At 43.3% G+C, this 17,972-nt stretch overlaps 3 protein-coding genes across 3 annotated transcripts; all 3 read left to right on the forward strand.

The window, feature by feature from the left end:
- The first annotated feature begins 450 nt into the window (after positions 1-450).
- On the forward strand, positions 451-4,207 carry crsp7 (cofactor required for Sp1 transcriptional activation, subunit 7). Its single transcript, XM_079750995.1, has 4 exons — positions 451-496; positions 634-742; positions 1,932-2,006; positions 2,100-4,207. The coding sequence occupies exons 2-4, from the start codon at positions 671-673 to the stop codon at positions 3,882-3,884; spliced, it is 1,932 nt and encodes a 643-aa protein (XP_079607121.1). The 5' UTR covers positions 451-496; positions 634-670; the 3' UTR covers positions 3,885-4,207.
- A 2,921-nt stretch (positions 4,208-7,128) lies between these two features.
- On the forward strand, positions 7,129-15,463 carry cnn2 (calponin 2). The gene is made up of 7 exons (XM_079751011.1): positions 7,129-7,277; positions 9,976-10,097; positions 10,289-10,355; positions 10,583-10,720; positions 11,438-11,554; positions 12,122-12,268; positions 14,015-15,463. Exons 1-7 carry the CDS (start codon positions 7,221-7,223, stop codon positions 14,321-14,323), a joined length of 957 nt encoding a protein of 318 aa, XP_079607137.1. The 5' UTR covers positions 7,129-7,220; the 3' UTR covers positions 14,324-15,463.
- A 337-nt stretch (positions 15,464-15,800) lies between these two features.
- Positions 15,801-17,755, forward strand: rps15 (ribosomal protein S15). The gene is made up of 4 exons (XM_079751012.1): positions 15,801-15,844; positions 16,222-16,307; positions 16,751-16,985; positions 17,600-17,755. Exons 1-4 carry the CDS (start codon positions 15,842-15,844, stop codon positions 17,711-17,713), a joined length of 438 nt encoding a protein of 145 aa, XP_079607138.1. The 5' UTR covers positions 15,801-15,841; the 3' UTR covers positions 17,714-17,755.
- The last annotated feature ends 217 nt before the right edge of the window (positions 17,756-17,972 follow it).

The following is a 17,972-nucleotide window of genomic DNA, read 5'->3' on the forward strand; positions in this document are numbered from 1 at the left end:
ATCTCCATCTGCTGGATGAAAGAAAAATAATAATAAATGAATGTATTATTACCACCCTGAAGGCAATTGCAGTGCAAATCTATTTATTTCGCTAGGTTCGCTATTAAGTTTTGTCCGGATATTCAACTAATCATGTACAAACATTGACAGTGAGTGATAGTTGTTTTTCTGTAAACAATCCCATGATCACTATGGCCTACCAAATATGCATACTTATTTAGTGGCATCAACGTATGGCCAATTATGCAAATGCCACAACGACAAAATAGGCGTAGAAACAACTCGTTTTAGAGCGGTCTTCTGCAACTGGCATCCCCCGAGAGTGTGGGTGAACTCTGGGGGCGATCCTGCTGGGCGAACAGCAGCAGCGGTGATATTTACTTGCCTACGTGCCCACGTCAGAGACACTCACCACATCCCAGAATGCAACTCGAGGCCGTCAAAATCCAGCAGCTCGTAGTGGTTTACTAGAGCGCCGAGCAGGCGGACGTCGACGGTAAATACGGGGCACATCTCACACTCCATGTGACACATTACCGATCCTTAACGCGAATCGGCAAGAATTATGCTGCTCGGCACACTTTCATAACGGGCTTTTGAGTCTCTAAAGTCTCAACATTTTTCATTTTGGAGGATTCCTCCCCATCCTCCGGGTCGTACCGAACAGGCAATGACAACGGTCTCGGCAACTCCGCAGCAGATGAGGGACCGGCTGCTGAAGGCCGTCGACAGTCACAGCAATGTAAGTAGGCTAGCGAGCTAACGTTAGCTTGCCTACAGCCCCTCTAAACTCATGCATGTTAAGCTATTAGCAAACCAGCTGCAAATCAGCTAAGATTGAAGTAAACACGTCCTGCATTGTACACGACACTACAGTACAGACGAGTTGTTCGACGTTGAGGTTATCCGCGAAGGCATAACGTTGGGCTATTTGAGATGACAGCTCGTACGCTAGCAACAGCGTTACCATGGTTAGCGTCTGGGCACTTTAGCCGCATTTGCGTCTAGCATGCTATCGGTTAGCCTCAGTAAACGGGATAGGCCTATATCATGGAAGAGAGCGGTTTCGCTGTAGCGATATTGGTTTCAATACATTGAAAGTTTGGTGATGTTAATTGATATGCTCATGAACTCGCCTGTTAAGCTGAGGCCGCGTCCCTTGTTGGCGGTAGATGTTACCGGCGGTAACGGCTGTGGGAGCGCGCGGCGGGTTACTTTAGCCGAGTTTCAGGAAATAGTCGCGAGCTTGATATCCAAGTCAAACATCCCCGTCAACGTATTTGCTAACGGCTAATGCTAGCTAACAGTTAAATGTGTAAATGTAAATGTTCCAGATCACTTCACCTCTGACTCGATGTAACCCTTTCAACAAGGCAGCCCTAAACGATGCTAAGCTACAACATATATTGGGCTTTTCTGCGTTGACACATAGTTCACAAGCTTCAAACGACAGTCTGAAGACTTCAAGCTAACTTCTGCTAGCTCACTATTAGCTACTTATACTCGGACGTTTAGCTTCAGTCTTGGTCTCAGTCAGAATGATTCTCAACGCAGAGAATTAATATACATTTACAACATTTATTTGATCTTCTTTTCCAGATTGATGTATTTTATAGAAGGAGAAAGTCGTTCAAAACATAACTGGGAATTAAAATGCCATTTCCTGCTACAGATGGTCAAGCAACCAGTGGTTTTGATGTGCTTTGCCCTCTTGTTGTTGGCTTCATTTTAAGAACCAAAGGCTATTGGGCCAGTGAACACCCAATTTGCTGTCTGTCCTTCAAGTAGTTTTTTCTAATTTGATCATGAAACACGTTAACGCTAGCTGGTTATATAGTCCTGTTTGGTTGTTCACATCTTAATCCTAATGATGGCATAAAACATGCATTGACTCTTGCAATATTTGGTGGTTTTTATCCTTTTGCCTGCAGATTTGCAATATGGTGGCGGTCTTGGAAGTAATTACTTATTTGGAAAAGTATCCCATCACCAAAGAAGCACTTGAGGTAAGATCCATCCCAAACTTTGTGATTATTTTTTTATTTTCTTTGTATGGAACAATCATAATAAAAGGTTTCTCCTGTATGGGTCACATACAGGAAACTCGCCTAGGAAAGTTAATCAACGATGTGCGGAAGAAAACCAACAATGAAGACCTTGCAAAGCGTGCTAAGAAGCTCTTGAGGAACTGGCAGAAGCTGATTGATCCAGGACCTGCTGAGACACCGACACGTGGACCCGGGGCCCCTCCTGCCTCTACAAATGGAGGCTCGCACCCCTGCCGGACAGATGCCCCGTCAGCTGCTGCCCCCCCTGACGTCTTGGTTGAAGGCAAGGGCGTCCCGGATGTCAAAGTCAGAAACGATGTTCATAACACTTACTCACCCAAAGCGGCGAAATCGAGTAACCGCAAGCGGCGGGCAGAGCAGAGGGATGGCGGCGTGCACTTGCCAGAAAAGATATCGAGGATGGCTTATGAACACTCTATATCGCCTCCGCTCACCAATGGCACTGCGAGCAGTCCCGAGGCGCTGCTCGAGCAGGAGGTTGTTCCATCTCCCGACAGACCGCCGCGGACGGATCATCTCGACAATGACAAACACAACAAGATCCCCGTCAATGCGGTAAAGCCTCGCCCCAGCTCCCCCGGAGTGGCCAAACTACCTAGCACTTCTTCATTGATCAAGGTTGCAGTGATGCAGCAGCAGGTCAGAATGGAGGATGGGGGCTGTGGGGTAGGAGGAGCGGGAGGTGGAGGATATTATCAAGCCAAAAGCCCCCGTGGCGTCACCACTAGTCCCCGGGGTGTGAAAGAAACAATGACCAAGCGCTCTTCTGCATATGCACCAAAAGGTGTTCCCAGCCCCACGCCGCGCGGCTCTCCACTGCCTTCGTCCCAGCCCGTGGCGTCGCTAGCCCAATCGTCTCTTGGCAACAGGCTGCCGCACCCTTCCTACAGGTCTTCTGCACAGTGGGCCAGTACTTCACAAAGCTCTTCTTCGTCTCAATGTCCCCCGCATGACTCGTTTATAACACTGGAATCACCGTCGATCTCCCCTCGTCCCTCCCAGAACAGCCCCAACGAACTCAGACCGTCCGCCGAGGCCACTGCCAGCATCGTGGTCGCAGAGGAGACGGACGGACCACCTCTCACCCCCTCGGAGAGAAAGAGGAGGAAAAAGTATCGGTCGAGGGACTATGCTGTTAACCTTGATGGTCAGAAAACGGAGGACACTGTTAAGCCTGTGCGCTTAAAAGAACGCAGGATAACCTTTGATCCTGTGACGGGCCAGATCAAGTCCATGGTACACAAGGAACCTTTTCAGACAGAGGAGGCCGTCGTGCCAGACTCTGCAGAGTGTACAAAGAGGACTGAGAACATTGTGCCCCAGACCCCGGTGCCTCCCTCAGGCCCTACCTTTGGACCGGCCCCCGCCCCTCCCTTCGCCTCTGCCCCGCCCGTCAACCCCGCCCCTGCCCCTAACCCTAACCCTTTCCAACAGACAAACTGGAAGGAGCTTTCACGAAACGAAATTATCCAGTCTTACTTGAACCTCCAAAGTAACATGCTCACGTCCTCGGGGGTGCAGACCCCCAGCGCACACTTTTTTATGTCTGAGTATCTGAAACGGGAGGAGCCCGGTGTCACGGAGGCCAGGGAGATGCACGTTCTGCAGAAGGACAGCTCGGTGGCGCATCGGCCCGGCGTGAGCGGAGAGGTGACGGACACGGAGCTGGACAGAATACACACGCAACACTGGCCAGGGGTCAATGGTTGCTATGACACAAAGGGTGCCTGGTTTGACTGGACAGAGTGCATATCGTTGGACCCTCACGGGGGCGAAAGCAGACTGAACATCTTGCCATATGTTTGCCTAGACTAAAGAGTTTGAGTGTCACTTTTTTCCAGCCCCCCCCCACATCCCACTGCGAACGAGAGTACTTCATGGTTCTGTTCATCCACTGTGAGCTCCAGGAAAGCCAGACCTGCTTAAGCATATTTAAGCCTAGCCCCTTTTTGTTTCACTTTTGATCAGTTAATTAGGTATAGAAAGATTTGAAAAAAGCAAAATGCAAACGGTTGAGTTCTTTAATACTAAGGGCTATTTATGTTATATATTTTTCAAAGGTGAAGCAACAGAGGTGCAGGGTCTTGCTAACCTAGAAGGCACAATGGAGACTGTGTGTGTGTGTGTGTGTGTGTGTGTGTGTGTGTGTGTGTGTGTGTGTGTGTGTGTGTGTGTGTGTGTGTGTGTGTGTGTGTGTGTGTGTGTGTGTGTGTGTGTGTGTGTGTGTGTGTGTGTGTGTGTGGGGGGGGGGGGCGGGTTCTCTACATGGTAAGGCTGTGGTTTCGGCTTGCCTGTTTTGTATGGTGCCTAACTAAAGGTTTGAGGAATTAATCTAGTACAGGGTAGCTTGGCCAGCCCTGTACAATTGTCGCTCCGGCATATTTGGCAGTTACAAGAAGCTTTATTTGAGATATATAAAAAAACATTTAAATTATACATTTGTTATGTTCTACGTCTATTTATTTTGACCAGTACTTTGTTTAAATGGGTTTATCAAACATGTTGATAAAAAAAGTAGGTTTGTTTTGCTGTTTGCATCACACTGTTGTCTGCCTGATCGTTAATACAAAAATCCTAAACAAGCTTCCCCATAGACCTTGTGACCCATTCCCTTTGGTTCCCAAACATTCCCTACGTCACGCTTAATTTCTACTGCTAGCCTATTCCTCATTATCCATTGCCTATGAAACGCCCATGCCATCCAAATCTTTTCCTCCAGAACAAAACTTCCACCTGTCCTTACTGACCTGGCTTTTTTTTCGGTTCACAAGTCGTTATTCCGGTCCAGGTGTTTTACATCTTCGTATTGGTCTGAAGTATTACGAAAGGGGTGAAGGTCCGTAAATGCTTTGAAAAGCTGAAACCGACTTCCTTCCCTTCAGCAGACTGACTAGTTGAACACATTTTGGTAAACATACAGATTTGTAACCCCCTGTATGAATGTGTGCAATGGTAAGTTACTCAGGCAGTTTTATTAATATCTCAACAATTGGTTAGAATCAACGACACTAGACAGCCATAGAAAATGTTGTGTACATATGATTGTTGCAGCATCCCTATTTCCCCCTCCCACCCCATTCATTTGGTTTTTCGTCTGTGCTTTACAACATGATACAAGTGGGAAGGAAGGGTGTGCTCGGAGAAGTGTGAATCTGTCACTCATGGTTTCATATGAATGACTAATGAGTCTATTGAGCTGGGTTGACACTCCTTTATCATGCCACTGTTTTTTGTTTTTTCTTCGCTGAACTGGTATGACTTTCGAGGCGTTTGGTCAGGCTCTGTGCAGTGTAGTATTTATCGTGTATGCTCTGTTGATCACCCCAACCAATGTGCCTTGGTGAAATGGTAAACTTGGATTTGCTTCTGCATAAAACACGCCTGTCCGTGGAGCTGGGTTTGTGTGACAATTCCAAATTCCATGGTCAATAAAACACTGGTATATGCACCATTTGTTTGTTGTTAAAAATACAGATGCAGTATGGGTAAAAGAAAATTATGACAATGAGGTGCCACACAACAAAGCTTGCAATAAAGAAAAGTGCTAAAGAAAAGGGTGTTAAAGAATCCGGTTTGACTGTGGTATGACTGAGAATAGACTCATGGGGGGCATCGCTATCCAGTGTCTAACAAGAACTCAATTGTTTGAAAAATAAAAGATCTAAATCCACTATTTTAACAGGTTTTTTACCCTTTGTTTCCGTCACGTTGAGGTTTCTCAGTGATACACCTGTAGAATGGGACTGTCAGTACCGGGATCCTTCCACAAGGGGGTGCAATATGTTGTGTCGCTTGAGGAATTTATATGGTCTTTTCTATGGTTTTTGACTTACTGACCGTTTTTAATTGTTGGTTTGTTTCTAGTACGTGCTTCTGTTTTAGGTCACACTAATGCCTACCCGGTGCATGAACCAACATGATATTGCATATATCAACTTGCAGGCCCTTATATCACCTGAAGCCATGAACTGCATCATTTAACAACCCTGTGTCTTAGTATCTTGTAGAGTGAATTTCTGGATCTTAATCACACTGATGAAATCATATTGAGTCTAACTGTATGAAATTAGTACTAATTAATTTAGTAGTTTAACAACTAATAGATCACACCAATAGAGGTCCTAAGTATGTGAGTTTTGCCTTAAAGTATGACTTGTTGTGCCTCCATAATTCACAAATGTTCTTATTGTAAGTCACTTCGGATAAAAGCATCTACTTAATACCCTAAATGTAAATGTGAGGGTAGGGCAGTTTTGTTTTATTTTTAGGTCATTTGACGCCTGTGTCCCTTGCTAACCAAAATACAATTGTCCCTGTGTAGTTGTTGGTTGGTTTGTTAAGCCTCTGACAACTTGTCCCGACCAGGTTTATCCTGTTATTTAAATATACCAGCAATAGGTGTGGACTGTCTGTGATCCTCAAATGTTTGTTCTGTTCCTCAGCTTTAACAGTTGTGATAGGCCCAACTGCTGCAATATAATAAGTTTTGTATTCAAATCAATCTATCACTTCCTTTCTTCTCACGTTCAGTCTACTAGGCCTTTAGAAAGAAAACATGCAGATAAACTCAAACTGCGAGTTTTTTCAATTCATATATAGCATTCTTCCATTAGATTGCCTTTGGAATAAAAAAATCTAGGGTAATCTGTGCCTTCCGGTAGCCATATGGCTTTGATGTAAAAATATTACGTCATTCAATTCCTCCAGAAGCGCATAGTCTGGTAGTCCGTCAAACCCTAACAGTGTTGCCAGATTGGGCCATATTTCCCGTCCAATCTGGCAACAATGAACCCTACTTCCCATCCCGAAGGTGACTCAAGCCCGCATAGACGGCAGCGGCCGCTGTACGTCTGGCATGCTTGGGTGGGACGGCCCATTCACTCCCACCTTCAGGAATTCGGGGAGTTTCATTCCATATAAGGACTTTTTGATATCAATCACGACGTCAGCAAGAGAAGGGGCGGAGCCTATAATCGATTAGGGACGCGTCACGCTCCGAGGGAGCGTTGTGATTGGTGCACCCGTCAAAGAGAAGTCTGCACGTTTGAGTCCGCTCGACATCTCATTGGAAGGTAAACTAAATACGTTCAGCGCCATCGTTTCACTACAACTCACGAAGTTTTTGACTTCTCGCGAATCTAGCCGTTGACAATGTCGGCCTTTAACAGGGGACCTTCATATGGGTTTTCAGCGGAAGTAAAAAATAAGGTATGTATGACAGTTAGCCTAGAAGTACAGTAAAGTGTAATTTTGTATCATTTATTATGTATATTTAATATTACTGTGAAACTTCAACTCACCCTCCCTCTGCAACGACAGAACGCTTCACTGTCGTCTTTCACAGGACAGCACCGGTTAAGATGTCACGTTGCTTTGCGACCTTGGGATAGTCTTTAACCTGAATGAAATCATGTAAATCGCCTGGGCACAAGCTTTATCCATGTGTTATGGGACGTAAAGTTTTTGACTTCAGCCTAAAACTTGACTGCGTGTGGTGGGAGTGGGAGGCACTTGAAAAGAAGTATATGGGCGGTGTCTTTTTGGCCCGGGAAGTGTGTCGTTGTGGCAAAATAGTTATTTATTTTTTTCAACAATGTGTCCAATGTGCGTCCAACTTGTGTGGCCAGCTTTGTGATCCGTATTAGTAGATTATGTTGTTTTATTAGGGCCCTGGTATGTCCCGCATCCTTGTCATTGCCCTTCACACATTGTTCTGTGCTCATGCACTGTGGGACTGTGGGAGGCTGTTTCTCCCTCCACTAAAAGATCTTTATCCAGGTGGATCTAAGTCATACAAAATGGAGTGAATTCAGATGCATGTCATCCATGAGCATCTTGCTCAAAGACTCTAAAAAAGAAGAAAAAAATGGACACATCGATTATTGAACCCGGAATCGCTCGGCTTCCTATGTTCCGCTAGGGTCTAGAATTATCCAAAAGTCTAGACTAAACCCATGTGTTGATCATTAACGTTGTTGTCTGTTTCCCTTATTCCCGAAAACGTCTTGGAATGTAAACCTTTGAGAGGTTGAGTTCATCTTGTTTGTTTGGATCTGCCAACAAGCATCAGTGCACATCCAGATCCACTTAAAATACCTCGGATACCCAGTAGATAGGGTTACCGTTTGGCCACTGCCACTCACTTGATGTGGCAATGCTGGGTTTGTACATAATCAATAAATTAATGCATGGTCAAAGTAAATAATAATAAAGTAAGAATGCATCGGTCTTTTCATGGAGGAACTACTGGCTTGTGGTAAATCGTAGCTGTTGTTTATTTTAATTAATTTTAATAGTGATCCTGTACCTAATGTGCTACTCCAAACGTTCTGCCTAATCAGTCCAAATACACAAGGTATCTGTGTGAAGGGAGTGTATTTTTTCTCGTCACATACCACTGTGCCATTGGCCACCCAACTGATTTATACCTTTCTCTTACATTCCATGGCCGTGCCCTTGTATGGTGAAAGAGGGTCTGTCAAACCCCTCCCCATATTTTTCCACCGGTCCTATATAATTAGATGGGCTTTGTGTAAAGCAAATATGTTGTATTTCCTTCCTTTGTATAAGTGTATTCCATCAAGGGCGAGACATTTTGAGCAAAGTTGCATTTCCGGTGCTTCGTGACTTTGGTTGGCCCGTGAAGCATTTGAGGGTTTAACACTTTTCCTTCCTCTGAATTCGGAAGCTCAACTGTAGGCGGATGCAGGAGCTAGCGCTCACACTTTAGACATTTTCTTGAACCTTAGTCTATTTGGAACACATTGTGCCTATTAACACAGTCTGTTTTTTTGCCTACATTCTAGCAGCGGCATTCAAACTATTGTAATATCACCGTGGGTTGAAATTCCTCAACTGCCGCCTGCCCTTCTAAATTACATCTTTAGGATGCTTTGTGGTCAATTGAACTGGAAAATTTTAGTTTTTAATAATGAGATAATTAAATAAGGCAATATAATGGGAAAAGACTTCTCCCATTTTTTTGTGCAATTATACAAAAGCCAAGTGCCTGGTACAACTAGGGTTTAAATAGTGTAGGCCTACAAACAATCCTCTAATTCTTTATAGTTCAGTCTCTTGCTTGGACATGGGTATTTGTCTTATCAGGACCTCATCTTTTTGTAAAGATTTTTTGTTTAATTTACCTTGTTGTATTGTGTGTTTTTTTCCTACACTGTTTTCTGAAAGTGTAATGCACTTTGACTCATCAGTAGAGTAGAATATTCTAGTTGTATACACACAGGCGATTATGCACTTCCTGAATGAACTGGCCTAGCCCAAGGTCAGACACACACACACACACACACACACACACACACACACACACACCTTCTTTCTTCGTAGAGAAAGTCAATAAAGCGAAGTGAACAATAAAGCCCTCACGAGGAAGTCTGGACCTTGTGTGTTGTGTTAACTTAAGGCTCATAAATGTTTCCTGCAAACCTTTTTATTTGGTACCGGTTACTTTCTTAAGCCTCTGGATATAATGGAGGACTCTAGCCACCAGGATGTCCTTTTTGTGGGACTCAGTTGGGTCATGTCGTTGTCACACTTAAGACCTTCACAACGTGCACAACAACGTTCTACTCAGACACATCACGTCTGGGGAAACTGTGGAATTTAGAGTTCAGCATAAAAGAAGATTATAGGCTCAAGGCTCAATAAAAACCTTTTCTTTTTATGAAGCAGTTATTAACCTTAGCTTTACAGGGTTTATCCTGAAAAACTGCAACACGATAAAATATGATTATTTTTTGTTTAGAACTACTGATCTAGAAATCTTCAGGCCTACAGCGACGTGTGCATATTATAATCCTCTTTCTGATGTCTAAATTCCTAGTAATATTAAAAGCAGTTTTCCTGCGCCCAAACAAACTTATGTTTATAATCTTTTTGGTCCCTCCAGATTGCCCAGAAGTATGACCATCAGAAGGAGGAGGAGCTCAGGGTGTGGATAGAGGATGTGACCGGCTGCTCTATCGGGCCAGACTTCCAGAAGGGTCTAAAGAATGGTGTCACACTCTGTCAGTAAGTGTTCATCATAGTTTGTCACGGATGGCACTCCCACATATCTTGGATCCTCTTCACTGTGTATGGACTGTTGCCTCATGTTATTAAGAAAGTGGAAGTGCTTTGGTATTTTCAATATATCATGGACTCACAATAGAATACCTCCCTTCTCCTGCTCTTCCTCCCTTTCCTCTCCTACATTGTAACAGGCTGATAAACAAACTTCAGCCAGGCTCTGTGAAAAAGATCAACCAGTCTTCCATGAACTGGCATCAGGTGAGTTACTCTTTTAAAAACCAACAGATTAATGAAAACTGTTGCATCTTGATGTGTCTGCACTGCTTATAATGGATAATAGCTAAAGCCTATTTTTTCCACTTGTAAAACCTATCCAGTCCTAAGGTTTCAAGCCAAGTTTTCGGAAGTCTTACTCTTCCAGAGTCCTTCCTTACTTCTGTTTTTAATTTGATTAACAATAGGTTTTCCTCGGTTGTGTTTTTCAGCTGGAGAACCTGACTACCTTCACCAAAGCCATCACCATGTATGGCCTGAGGCCTCATGATATATTTGAGGCAAATGATCTGTTTGAGAGCGGCAACATGACGCAGGTCCAGACGACACTGTTGGCGCTCGCTAGCATGGTGAGAACCCCTATGTATTCCTGATGGTTTCACGTCTGGAATAAAATTGTCCACTCAATGGCAATAGATAGGGCGAGACCTTCTCACCGTACGAACCTCAACACGACTCAACCAAATTTATTTTGAAGAACCTTTCATACAACCATGCAACCTAAAGTTTAAAAACTTAATGGAGAATAATCTAAAAACAGCAAATATCAACGACAAAAAATAATGACATTTTAAAGTCGCAATGTGTAACATTTCAACCTGCTCGTAGCTTAAAATTCAACACATACATCATATAACTAAAATATTCTAGAAATCAAAAAGGCCGGCCAAGTATTTTTATAATGACACCCCCAATACCCCTCCCACTACTTTTCCTCTGTCTACAAGAAGAGTGTAATTCAACATCAACATTTCTAAGTTGTTGCTTAAATTAATGAAGGTAGTGTTGCTCTGTATATTGCCAGATAAACGACACTAGGGTGAGCACACACTAGGGTGAAAGGGTCATACGTTATTGTAATGTTATCGAAAGCCACATTGCTACATTGTTTTTGCAATATTGCCTATTGTTTATGGCCTCATTACAATCTGCCAGTAGAAAATGAGTTCACTGGTCTTGCTGTTGTTCTAGCTTGCAGGACATGGGTCCATCTGGCAGGACAATGAAGTCCTAGTTTAGTAGTTGAGCACCAGATCCCATATCCACGCTGCGGTCTGCTTCCTCAGGCAAAGACCAAGGGCTGCCAGCCCCGGGTGGACATCGGCATTAAGTACGCCGACAAACAGGAGCGGGCCTTCGACGAGGAGAAGATGAAGGCGGGCCAGTGCGTCATCGGCCTGCAGGTACACACCGGCAGCCCTGCTCTCAGATTCCTACTCAGTGGCTAAAGCCAGTGGCAGTTTCTTTGGCCTGATGCAAGGTTATCCCACACTTTCCTTCACCTGTCTAGATGGTTCACTACAATTGTATTTACACATCACCATTGAGACTGCTAATCACAGGCTTACTAAGTAACCCCTTTCATGTACCTGTACTTTGGGTACACGACAATGGTATGTGATTCGAAATTTGTGCATGTGCAACTTGACACGAGCCTGCAAAGTTATGTGCCCTAGCGTTTCAGGTGAAACTGTTGCCTAACAATATGTCATGCTCCCTAGAAGAAGGCGCTCTATTGTTCCTCTCTGAAGCCTCTGTTATGGTGATGTTTATACAACAGGTCATAGATGTGACCTGTTGTAGCGCAGTGGAGGAAGATACACTATGACTGCAGTGTTTGGCTCAGTGTTTACTCAGTGAAAATGTATAATTTCTCTAATTTAATGCTTCATACTTTGCCCTGATATTAATACAGTACTTCATGGTAGGCCATCCTCCCTCATATATCCTCATCCTTTGTTTCATTTTAGATGGGAACCAACAAGTTAGCCAGCCAGGCGGGCATGAATGCATACGGCACCAGGAGACACCTGTACGACCACAAGTCCCAGACCCTGGCCCCCATGGACAGCTCTACCATCAGCCTGCAGATGGGCACCAACAAGGGAGCCAGCCAGGTGCACTGACCTTATTCATGATTGTTTTTAGGGGTGACAATGTACCTGAACATGGCGTTTGATGCCAAGTCTTAAGGTTGTGGGTTTGAACCTGAATGGCTGCAGTCTACCTTTGGCATCCCGACCCCCTCCTGCTACTTAATGACATTTATTTAAATTCACTGCAAGCTGCTTTGGATGAAAGTTAAATAAGAATAATAAGTCTATAATAATAATAATAATAATAATAATAATAATAATAATAATAATAAAACAAACTGTGGGAATGGTTAACCTGGCTTTGATAATGTAGGCCTTGTGTGTTCCTGTGATCAATCTTCCTGTACTTTAGATGAGAAAGATAGTGTATAGGCCACATATAATCTTTTCAACCTAAGACTAAATGCCATAACTACGTGTATTACAGGAGCCTCTGGAAGGCATGTTGAGACAAAGCTGTATTTATCGCCTGTATTTATTTTCTCCCCATGACGCAGCATTAGCCAACATTTTGTTGTTCAGCCCCGAAGCGAACTGTCGGTCCCCACCCTCAAAAGCCTGTAGCACTACCCTATTTACAATTCCAGCAATTGCTTTTATTCAAAGTGACATGCAGGTGAGACTTAAAGAGCATGTGAAGCCAGAACTCTTTTTTTGTAATGTGTCTTATTTGACTTCCACATAGATCTATGCTATTTTTTCATTTTACTATTCTATTGTAGTTACAATCCTATGTTTTGGCAAATCTCCCACAAAACACTGTGAACATTTCACTTTGCTCCGAAAGCAGGTGGTTTTCTTTTCATGATGTCCAAGTGCCTTTTCTGAGGCATTTGGACATCCCGACCCAACCGGCAGCGCTGGGTTTGGACTCGGAGTGCTCTGTCTGGGCAGCCGTTGAGGCCGCGTCCAAGATGATGTTTTGCTTCTCAGACACTTATAGTACAACACCAAGGTGTGTGCATATGCAAGCTCTTGACAGCGGTTGATTTTGATGTCTATGTTCGAGTGAGGATTAGGCGTCCGGGACACAAAATGGTACGGTGTGTGTGTGTGGATGGTGAAACTCTGTCTGAGCAGTGGTTTATTTAATGTCTGATTTTAAAAAATGTGTGTTTATAGTAGTTGAGTTTTGTTAGAGTTTTGAGTTTTAGACATGGGGGCGTGTTATCCCCATGGTTACGACCCACGCCAACGGTGTGATACTTTTTTAAGTACAGTTGTTGTGTACAAGCGCTAAAATGAGCGATGTTTTATATGAAATGCAACAAACACCGTAGCTTTATACTATAGATGTCCGGGAGCCTAACCCTCACTCAGACGTGGCCATTAAATAAGCCGCTGCTCTGACGGAGCTTCAACATCCACACACACCATAGGGTTATTCCATAGTTTGTCACTACTTGACAAAACAAGTGCAGACAAGTCGGTCATGCCCATGTCACGTTAACGAATATGTCCTCAATGTAATGAAGACATTTTTCTAGGGTCAACCAAGTGTCCTCTGCAGCCCTACGTGGTAAATGCATGTTTAGCTTCTGTCTGGGATGTTGATAATCCTGGTTAGACCGGTAACTACCAGTAGGTTTGTTCACAATAAGGAAAAAAGTGACAATGGCCATCGCCGCCATCCCTTGGTTACCGCCAGACATTTGACATTTCTCATCTAAGCATCCAGCTTCTTGTCTTTTTGTAGGACGCTCTTCTAGTCTACCTAGAAACCCTGGTCTAACTTTTATTCTGCTTCCCTCCCCTGTTCTCCTCCAGGCTGGCATGACCGCCCCGGGTACGAGGCGCGCCATCTACGACCAGAAGCTGGGAACAGACAAGTGCGACAACACCACCACGTCCCTGCAGATGGGCTCCAATCAGGGCGCCAGTCAGAAGGGCCAGAACTTCGGCCTGGGACGGCAGATCTATGACGCCAAGTACTGCCCAGCGGGCGGTGAGGCGGCGGAGGGCGAGGAGATGGCCGGCAGCGCCAGGGAGTACATCCCCGATTACCAGGACGAAGGCTATCAGGGTTACCAGGAGGAGGAGCCGCGGGTGTACCCCGACGATGGGACCGACTATTAGGAAGGGAGAGGGGAAAGACGTCAAAAGGAAGGAGGAGTTTGCTTGAAACATTCCAAATATAGAAGCTCAATGCATTCAACTTCTCATAGGTTATTTTTTAAACTCTGTGGTCATTAATTATGTTGGTAAAAAAAACGGCCTCCCATTGCTTCAATCATCCCAACAAGCTGTATTGTTGTATTGTTTTAAGTTATAGTTTTTTAAGGCCATTGTCTTTTAGAGGGAATTCCCGCTGGGAATGCCAATGTTCCTAGATCATTTTATAAAACTAGGGATTGGATGGTGTGCCAAAGACGCACATCCTATATTTTAATCAAAATACTTTACATTCCAGAAACCTGACTTTACAGGGTTACATTTTTTAGCAGTCAAATCATGAAATCTCTTAAACCAAAGATCAAAACTGGCTTACTATTGTACTATTTGTGGCAGCAAAAACATAATAATGTGAATATGTTACAACCGGTTCCATTTGTTCAGTATTTGTCCGTTTATATGACCCATGACTTTTTTCTACTGGTTAAATCCGATGGGGAAACAGAAAACTGTGTTGTGGGAACAAAACCATGGACTGTGACATTCTGTCTTCAATCTCAGTTTAGTTTGTATTTTTTTGTGTTTGTTTTTTTATTAAGGAAATATTTTCCCTGTTTGTATAACCAGTACAACTGGAGCCCAGCTTGTTTTCTTTGGAATAAAGACATTTTGTCGGGTGGAAGGTCAGGCCTTAAAGTACTCAATAAGGGTTTTTAACATTCCAAGCAAGAATACTGGATTCTATGTGAACAATGCGTTAGTGGTATAAGGACCAAGCATATCATTATATTATTATGAGCATACAATGTTATAATTTATGCCTGTTTCTTACCTGGACTGTAAACATAATTTGATACTATAAATGGTATAAATGTGCTCAAGATCCGTTTTTTTAGATGATACCTGATGCCTTTTTGAGATACAGTATATGCTTTTGACAATAAAGTGTTCTAAAAAACGAATTATCTGATTCTGATTGTTCTGTTCGTTTAACATGGAATTTCTTGAGTTTGTTCTTTCTGTACATAAATATGTATATCACATGATTGCGTATGTCAATGAGGATACAGTGAATAGCAAATTTTATAAATGATTGAATGATTTTTATCTTTGGGTCATTTGGTAGCCTTTGGTAGTTTCTGGTATTGTTTTTCTAAGATGGAGTGATGAACAAAAAGGAAATAAATAAATTCGGGAGATGATCACGTTTCCTTTTTTTTTACTTACTGTTAGATTATTTTCTTTGGTGAGTTCTAAGTGCGTGGACAAGAGTTGTCTTGACTGAGCCCAATTTACTTTATTACTGCTGTGGTTACAGCTAAACCAACTCGCTTATGTGAGATGACACCATCTGCTGGCCAAAAAATGTAAACACATGTGTAGACAGGAAACGTTAACCAGAGACCGGATGCCCAGCCCCACTCCCGCGATATTAGGTCAAACGAGACTTGGTTTGTTCTTTTCCCCGGAAGACCAGGCAAGATGGTAGGTGTATAGCCTTTCTGGCATAAAAAAATCTATATTCATCTACACCCCATAATGCTTCCATAGTTCACGAAATTACCTATCCGTCTTGCTCACATAGTTACAATCAAACGAATTCTAAATTGTGATAAAAAACTCCAGCTAAATCCCTTTTTACCACTTGGGCATCGTCCTAGTTTATAGCAGTGGATGGCTAAGCTAACTGGTTATTCCCAAATACCGATGTTGTGATATAGACTTCCACGAGGGCTTGGTGATCATTCCGGGTTTAATGCCCATTCATTTACGTGTAGTGTTGACGTACTGGTCAAATGTGACTCTTTCCCCTGTGTCTTGTGCGAATGTTTCAATGCTAACGTTAAATGGATTCTCCATAGGCGGACGTTGAGATCAAGAAGAAGCGTACCTTCAGGAAGTTCACCTACAGAGGTGTGGACCTGGACCAGCTCCTGGACATGTCCTAGTAAGTATCCCATTTGCCTCATTAATGCAACGGGTCATCTGTCATCCTGTAGAATGAAGTGGACCAGCTATGGTGCAATGGTTGTCAACAGGACTAATCAAATCAAAAGTGGACAGTACATAGTCATTCTGTAGTGACATTTTTATAACTGTGGGACTAGTCTTGGACTACGACTTGTCAAGAATAAAGCATAAGTAAAGACGTTTTTTTTAGTAAACAATTATTAAAAGGTATACACCACACAATAGATGGCTAGTAAATACAGTTTCAATAGAAACTTCCTATAACTGCAATCAAGGTCTATACTTGTCATGCTAAAATGACACAATGAGAACCAAAGTGAATCATCGATGCAGTACAATCATTGATGCCAAAACCCCCATGGTGACCTGATGCCAGTTCATCAGTGTGATTCTAGTGCCCAACTCCTTTCTCCTCCCCAGTGAGCAGCTTATGCAGCTGTACTGCGCCCGCCAGAGGAGAAGGCTTAACCGTGGCCTTCGCCGTAAGCAGCAGTCCCTCCTGAAGCGCCTGCGCAAGGCCAAGAAGGAGGCTCCCCCAATGGAGAAGCCGGAGGTGGTCAAGACTCACTTGAGAGACATGGTCATTCTGCCCGAGATGGTTGGCTCAATGGTCGGCGTGTACAACGGAAAGACCTTCAACCAGGTGGAAATCAAGGTGAGACTTCAGAGGACGTATTCTGTTTTTGTTTCATGCCTGCATATGTCCAATGAAAATTCAGTCTCTAATGGGATGCACTATTTGTTGCCCTCTTTTGCTCATCGGTAGTTTGAGTCGTTCAATGTTTATGGTGGCCTGGGATGACAAGCGTCACAGGTTCTGCATTAATTATAAGTCTGTACAACTAGCTTTTATCGGGGACAAAGTTCCAGATTTGAACTGCCAAGTACCTATACATGGTGTGACAATCAGTCCTAATTCGACCTGAGGGAGATTGGTATGGTTGAACACGTTAATAAAAAATGATAAGTACAGGGTGTGGAATGGGAATACATTGCTGGTGTGATGCAAAGTCTTAGGTCTATCCAAGCCAAAACAGTATGGAAATGTACAATGGAATGTTTAAAAAATGTTGCTATTATCAGTTTCACTTGACATTTGGAAATTCTGCTTTGATATAAATGAATAAAGGTTGATTGTGTCTACAAAGCTGAAATAATTATGAATGTATTGGTTGTACATAAGTGATATTTTGAATGGCATCTACACCGATGCTACACAAATCAACATCCATCTTCTCAACACTAATCTGTCACCCCTTCCTCCTCCAGCCTGAGATGTGTGGCCACTACCTGGGAGAGTTCTCCATCACCTACAAGCCAGTCAAGCACGGTCGCCCTGGTATTGGAGCTACACACTCTTCTCGTTTCATCCCTCTGAAGTAGACTGGCTGTTTTCGTTATATAAATAAAAATCGGCTTGCCACACACTTGACTCATTTGCTTCTTTTGGTTTGAAATTGGAAACTTGAAAATAAAAAATGTTACTAGATGATGCCTCAATGTAATGCTATAATTTGCTGATGCGATCAAATTTATTTACCATTTTGTTAATGACGGCCATCATTAACGGTTTTAGCTATTCATAACATTTGTCTGGTTTATGAGGCAGGCTAGGTGACTAGTCATTTGAGTGTTAAGAAAA

Source organism: Pollachius pollachius (genome assembly GCF_949987615.1).
Source record: "Pollachius pollachius genome assembly, chromosome: 14".
Taxonomy (NCBI): Eukaryota; Metazoa; Chordata; class Actinopteri; order Gadiformes; family Gadidae; genus Pollachius; species Pollachius pollachius.

Excerpts from the sequence above, each read along its gene's own strand:
- crsp7 (XM_079750995.1), top strand. The coding sequence starts at position 671 with ATGACAACGGTCTCGGCAACTCCGCAGCAGATGAGGGACCGGCTGCTG. Across the intron at positions 743-1,931 it reads CCGTCGACAGTCACAGCAAT|ATTTGCAATATGGTGGCGGT; the intron begins GTAAGTAGGCTA and ends TTTTGCCTGCAG. Across the intron at positions 2,007-2,099 it reads TCACCAAAGAAGCACTTGAG|GAAACTCGCCTAGGAAAGTT; the intron begins GTAAGATCCATC and ends GGTCACATACAG.
- cnn2 (XM_079751011.1), top strand. The coding sequence starts at position 7,221 with ATGTCGGCCTTTAACAGGGGACCTTCATATGGGTTTTCAGCGGAAGTA. Across the intron at positions 7,278-9,975 it reads CAGCGGAAGTAAAAAATAAG|ATTGCCCAGAAGTATGACCA; the intron begins GTATGTATGACA and ends TGGTCCCTCCAG. Across the intron at positions 10,098-10,288 it reads AATGGTGTCACACTCTGTCA|GCTGATAAACAAACTTCAGC; the intron begins GTAAGTGTTCAT and ends ACATTGTAACAG.
- rps15 (XM_079751012.1), top strand. Across the intron at positions 16,308-16,750 it reads CAGCTCCTGGACATGTCCTA|TGAGCAGCTTATGCAGCTGT; the intron begins GTAAGTATCCCA and ends TCTCCTCCCCAG. Across the intron at positions 16,986-17,599 it reads TCAACCAGGTGGAAATCAAG|CCTGAGATGTGTGGCCACTA; the intron begins GTGAGACTTCAG and ends TTCCTCCTCCAG.